This window comes from Physeter macrocephalus, chromosome 21 (genome assembly GCF_002837175.3).
Source record: "Physeter macrocephalus isolate SW-GA chromosome 21, ASM283717v5, whole genome shotgun sequence".
NCBI lineage: Eukaryota > Metazoa > Chordata > Mammalia > Artiodactyla > Physeteridae > Physeter > Physeter macrocephalus.
In genome coordinates this window covers 2,566,056-2,572,665 of record NC_041234.1, presented here as the reverse complement: position 1 = coordinate 2,572,665, position 6,610 = coordinate 2,566,056, and the positions used below count along the sequence as shown (strand labels likewise).

General features: G+C 39.2%; 1 protein-coding gene across 1 annotated transcript in view; it reads left to right on the top strand.

The window, feature by feature from the left end:
* The window catches only part of BEND2 (BEN domain containing 2), a 119,106-nt gene that overhangs the window by 57,099 nt on the left and 55,397 nt on the right, over positions 1 to 6,610 (top strand). The window contains exon 7 of the mRNA XM_028482885.1: positions 1,160 to 1,267. Coding sequence (XP_028338686.1) covers positions 1,160 to 1,267 — 108 coding nt within the window. The remainder of the gene's footprint in view (positions 1 to 1,159; positions 1,268 to 6,610) is intronic.

Here is a 6,610-nt window from a genome sequence, read left to right as displayed (position 1 = left end):
ATACTATAGTACAATATCACAACCAGGATATAGACATTGATAAAATCCGCAGATTTTTATTGAGATGTTTTCAGTTTCATTTGTATTTGTGTGTGTTTATGTTGGTGTGTGTGTGTGTATGTGTATTCAGTTTTATATAATTTCATGACATTCGCCATCACAGTGAAGTATCAGAACATTTCCATCACCACAAGGATTCTCCCTTTTGCCCTTTAAAACACATCCACCTTTGTCCTCTCATGCTCCTACCCCTACCATGCCTGTCCCTGCCCTCAGCAGCTATTAATCTGTTTTCCTTCTTAATAATTTTGTCATTTCAAGAGTTTTACATAGACTCACATAGTATGTAACCTTTTGGGACTGCCTTTTTTCACTCACCGTAATTCCCTCGAGAGTCATCTAGGTTGCTGTGTATATCAGTCCTCTTTTATTTTTGAGTACTACTCCACGGTATGGGTGTACCATGGCTTGTCTGTCTGTTCACCAGTTGAAGGATGCCTGGGTTGTTTCCCATTTTTGGCTGTTTGGAGTAAAGCTACTATGAACGCTCATGGATAGGTTTCTATATGCACATCAGTTTTCATTTCTCTGGGCTACCACCCAAGAGCACAGTAGCTGGGTCCTATGGTAATAGTAAGTTGAGTTTTGTAAAATACTGGCAAACAGTTTTCCAGTGTAGCTGTACCATTTTACATTCCTACCAGCAATGTATGAATGATCTAGTTTCTTTGCATGTGTATTTCTGCTCTTTCTTTTTATTATTCTTGTGATTAAAAAAGTTCGTTTGGCTGCACCACGCAGCATGTAGGATGTTGGTTCCCTGACCAGGGATGAAATCCGTGCCGCCTGCAGTGGAAGCGCTGAGTCTTAACCACTGGACCGCCAGGGAAGTCCCTGTGGATTTTGTTCTTTGTTCCTTCCTCATGCTCCAAGCTTCCTTCCTTCATTATATCCTTTTGGTCAGATGAGTTTCTTTTAGCCAGTTTTTAAGGGTAAGTCAGTGAGTAAGGGTTTTTTTTTAGCTTTCCTTTGTCTGCGGATGTCTTTATTTTTCCTTCATTCCTAAAGGATAGTTGTGCCTGAAATAAAAATTACTGTTGAGATTTCTTATCTTTCAGCCTTTGAAAATGTTTTACTTATCAAAATGTTGTTCAAACAGAATCCGGCAGAGAAATGGGTTGTGAGGAAATGAATTATCCAACGGTACAGGAAAATGACAGCGACGAAGATACTGATTCAGAAAATTCCTTCCTCACTGCTGGTTTAGGTGAGTTTGAAATGATCCCTATTATGATACACTCTAACCTAGATCCATCAGCATTCTTAATATTAATTGTTAGTGACTCCTTTTTCAACATTAAACTCTTCACTTTGAGATATTTCAGAATCACATGTAGTTGCAAGAAAAAAATAGAGAGATCCTGTGTACACTTTACCCAATAACTCCCAATAGTAGTATTCTGCAAAAATATAGTAAAATATCACAACTAGGATTTTGACATTGATATGACCACAGATCTCTTCAGATGTCCCCAGCTTTACTTGTATTCATTTGTGTGTGTGTCTGTGTGTGTGCATGTAGTTCTCCACACTTTTATGACGTGTTTAGGTTCAGGTATTCACCACTACAGTCATGATACAGAACTGTTCTGTCACTTCCAGGAACCCTCTTTTGGCTTTTTATAACCACACCCACCTCCTTCTTGTCATTCCTTCCCTGCCTTCATCTTTAATCCATCCAAATACGAATGTGTTCTCCGTCTTTACAATTTTGTAATTGCAGGACAATGTTCTATTAATGGACTCATATAGTAGTTAATATTTAAGGATTGCCTTTTTTCACTCAGCATAATTCCCTGGAGATTCATCCAAGTTGCTGCATGTATCAGTAGTTCCTTCCTTTTTATTGCTGAGCACAACCCTGATTTGTTTATCTGTTCACCTCGTGAAGGACTTCTGGGTTGTTTCCAGTCTTTAATATTTCATTGTGGGTTTAATATGCATTTGCCTTTGGATAGTGATATACAACATGTTTACATGTGCTAATTTTCCTTCTGTATGTTCTTTCTCTGAAATATCTGTTCTGTCTTATAATTTGTTTTCATTTTATTACTGCTGACTTTTGGGAGTTGTTTAGATATTTGTGGATACTGGTCTTTTGTTGGATATGTGGTTTGCAGATATTTTCTTCCTTTCTGCAGGTTTCCTTTTCATCCTGTCTACAGGTTTTTTTGGTTTTGTTATGCAGAGAGAAAGTTTTTAATTTTTGTGAGGTTCCCGCAGTATTTTCCTTTCATGGATTTTACTTTAGGTATCGCGTCTGTGAACTTTTTGTTTAGTTGTTGATCCCCAATTTTTTCTCCTTTGTATTTTTCTAAAGGTTTTATAGTTTACATTTCACATTTGCGTTAATTTTGTATAAGGTGTGAGAGGTAGGTCGGGGTTCTTTTTTCTTTTTTTGCCTGTGGCTATCCAGTTGCTGCAGTACCATCTTTGCTCCATTGAATTGCTTTTCTACCTTAATCAAAAACCAACTAGGCATATTTGTGTAGCTCTATTTCTGGGATCTCTGTTGCGTTCCACTGATCTATGTTTCTACCCCCCTGCCAAACCACAGCCTCGTGATCATTGTCGTGATACAGTAAGCCTTGCCATCAGGTAGAATGATTCTTCCTACTTTTCTTCTTCTTTTTCAAAATATTTTAAATATGGTAGGTCCTGTGCCTTTCCATCGTAATTTTATTTTTTATTTTTATGTATTTATTTTTAAAATATGTATTTATTTGGTTGCACTGGGTCTGAGTTGTGGCAGGTGTGCTCCTTAGTTGCCGCACGCGGGCTACATAGTTGTGGCATGCGAACTCAAATTCTTAGTTGTGGCATGCATGTGATTTCTACTTCCCTGACCAGGGAATGAACCCGGGCCCCCTGCATTGGGAGCGCAGAGTCTTAACCACTGAGCCCCCAGGGTAGTGTCCCCCATCCTAGTTTTAGAATAAGCTTGTTTATGTTTTCCCCCAGAATTGCTGGGATTTTGATGGGAATTGTGATAAAATCACAGATCAACTTGAGAAGAACTGACATCATGTGTGTACTGAGTCTTCTCCTCCATCAGCATTGTATGTCTGTATGTATGTATTGAGGTCTTCTTTGATTTTTTAAATCATCATTTTGTTATTTTCAGGATATAGATCCTATACATCTTTTACAAATAAGTTTGTACTTGGCAATTCCCTGGTGGTGCGGTGGTTAAGAATTCGGCAGGCGGACGCGCAACCACTGCGCCACCAGGGAAGCCCCGATCCTATACATTTTTAAAAATAAGTTTGTATTTGGCACTTCCCTGGTGGTGCGGTGGTTAAGAATCCACCTGCCAATGCAGGGGATGTGGGTTCGATTCCTGGTCCGGGAAGATCCCACATGCTTTGGAGCGACTAAGCCCGTGTGCCTCAACTACTGAGCCCCTGCAGCTAGAGCCTGTGCTCCACGACAAGAGAAGCCACAGCAATGAGAAGCCCACGCACTGCAACGAAGAGTAGCGTTCACTTGACGCATGTAGAGAAAGCCCGCGCGTAGTAGCGAAGACCAAACGCAACCAAAAATAAATAAAGAAGTAAAATAATATAAAATAAAATAAAAATTAAAAGAAAATCAGTTTTTGCTGAAGTATTCTATTTTTTTAGAGATGTAAATGGTATTAGGTGTTGAATTTGGGTTACACCTGGTCATTGTTAGAACAGTTGACCCTTGAACAACATGGCTTTGAACTGTGTGGGTCCAGTTACATGTGGATTTTTTTCTGTAAATACTATAGTACTATAGAGTCCGAGGTTGGTTGAATCCACCGATGGGTAACTGCACATACGACCACCATTTATAACGTTGCATGTGGATTTTGACTGCGTGGAGAGTCGGTGCCCCTAAAGCTCACATTGTTCAAGGGTCAACTGTATATGGAATGGAGCTTAATTTTAGAACGCTGATCCTGTATTCTGTGACCTGGATGAACTCACTTAAGAGTTTTAAGAGTCTTTTTTGAGCAATTCCTTGGGATTTTCTACATAGCCATCCTTCTTGCATTATGCCAGCTGCAAGTGGGGACCATTGTATTTGTTCCTGTCCAATGTGTATGCTTTTTGTTCCTTTTTATTGCATTATTGCAGTGGCTAGAACCTCCAGTATTATGTTGAATAAGAGTGGTGAGAGTGGACATCCTTGCTTGGTTTCTTTAGAATGCTGATCTTGTATTCTGTGATCTGGATGAACTCACTTAATAGTTTTAAGAGTCTTTTTTGAGCAATTCCTTGGGATTTTCTACATAGCCATCCTTCTTGCATTATGCCAGCTGCAAGTGGGGACCATTGTATTTGTTCCTGTCCAATGTGTATGCTTTTAGTTCCTTTTTTATTGCATTATTGCAAGTGGCTTGAACCTCCAGTATTATGTTGAATAAGAGTGGTGAGAGTGGACATCCTTGCTTGGTTTCTGATCTTGGGAAGAAAGCATTCAGTCTTTTACCACTTAATATGATGTGAACTTTGGGTTTTGATGGATGATCATTATTAAGTTGGGGTGGTTTCCCTCTCTTCCTAACTTGCTGAGAGTTTTTTGCAAATGTTTTCTCTATGTCCATGATCACATGGTTTTTGTTCGTTAGCCTGCTGATATGATGGAGTATATTGATAGGTTTTCCATTGTTGGACCAGCCTTGCATACCTGGGTTAAATCCTACTTGGTCATGGTGTATAATTCTTTGAATACATAATTGATTTGGTTTGCAAATATTTGATTAAGAATTTATGTGTCCAAGTTCATGGAAGATATTGGTGTGTAGTTCTCTTTTTTGCGTGTTATCCCTGTGTGGTTTTGGTATCAGAGCATACTAGCCTTATAAAATGAGTAAGGATTTTCTCCTCTTGTATTTTATGGAGTAGTAAATGATAAATTTGTGTTAATTCTTTAAATGTTTGGTGAAAATCTCCAGTGAAATCATCCGGGCTTGTAGATACCTTTTCTGAAGCTTTCTAATTGCAAATTTGATATCTTTGACGGTTATAGGACTCTTTAGATTATCTATGCCATCTTCGTTGAGTTTTAGTATTTGTAATTTTGGAAGTATTGGTCCATTTCTTCTAAGTTATGAAATTTATGAGGGCAAAGTGGATTGTAGTATTCCCTATTATCCTTTTTTTTCTTTTTTTAAAATTAATTAATGAATTAATTTTTGGCTGCGTTCGGTCTTCGTTACTGGGTGCGGGCTCTCTCTAGTTGCTGCGAGCGGGGGTTACACTTTGTTGCGGTGCGTGGGCTTCTCCTTGCGATGGCTTTTGTTGTTGCGGAGCACGGGCTCTAGGTGCCTGGACTTCAGTAGTTGTGGCACGAGGGCTCAGTAGTTGTGTCTGCGGGCCCTAGAGCTCAGGCTCAGTAGTTGTTGTGCACGGGCTTAGTTGCTCCGCGGCATGTGGGATCTTCCCGGACCGGGGCACGAACCTGTTTCCCCTGCATCAGCAGGCGGATTCTCAACCACTGCGCCACCAGCGAAGCCCCTTTCTCCTTCTTAATGCTCCAGAATTCTATTATAGATTTTCTGCTAGAATGTCTTCTTGTAGCTATTTTTAAAGTATAAGTCAGTTAGTGACAAATACTTGTGGTTTTCCTTTGTCTGTCAATATCTATTTTTGTTTCATTACGAATAAAGAAGTAAAATAATATAAAATAAAATAAAAATTAAAAGAAAATCAGTTTTTGCTGAAGTATTCTATTTTTTTAGAGATGTAAATGGTATTAGGTGTTGAATTTGGGTTACACCTGGTCATTGTTAGAACAGTTGACCCTTGAACAACATGGCTTTGAACTGTGTGGGTCCAGTTACATGTGGATTTTTTTCTGTAAATACTATAGTACTATAGAGTCCGAGGTTGGTTGAATCCACCGATGGGTAACTGCACATACGACCACCATTTATAACGTTGCATGTGGATTTTGACTGCGTGGAGAGTCGGTGCCCCTAAAGCTCACATTGTTCAAGGGTCAACTGTATATGGAATGGAGCTTAATTTTAGAACGCTGATCCTGTATTCTGTGACCTGGATGAACTCACTTAAGAGTTTTAAGAGTCTTTTTTGAGCAATTCCTTGGGATTTTCTACATAGCCATCCTTCTTGCATTATGCCAGCTGCAAGTGGGGACCATTGTATTTGTTCCTGTCCAATGTGTATGCTTTTTGTTCCTTTTTATTGCATTATTGCAGTGGCTAGAACCTCCAGTATTATGTTGAATAAGAGTGGTGAGAGTGGACATCCTTGCTTGGTTTCTGATCTTGGGAAGAAAGCATTCAGTCTTTCACCACTTAATATGATGTGATCTCTTGGTTTTGATGGATGATCATTATTAAGTTGGGGTGGTTTCCCTCTCTTCCTAACTTGCTGAGAGTTTTTTGCAAATGTTTTCTCTATGTCCATGATCACATGGTTTTTGTTCGTTAGCCTGCTGATATGATGGAGTATATTGATAGCTTTTCCATTGTTGGACCAGCCTTGCATACCTGGGTTAAATCCTACTTGGTCATGGTGTATAATTCTTTGAATACATAATTGATTTGGTTTGCAAA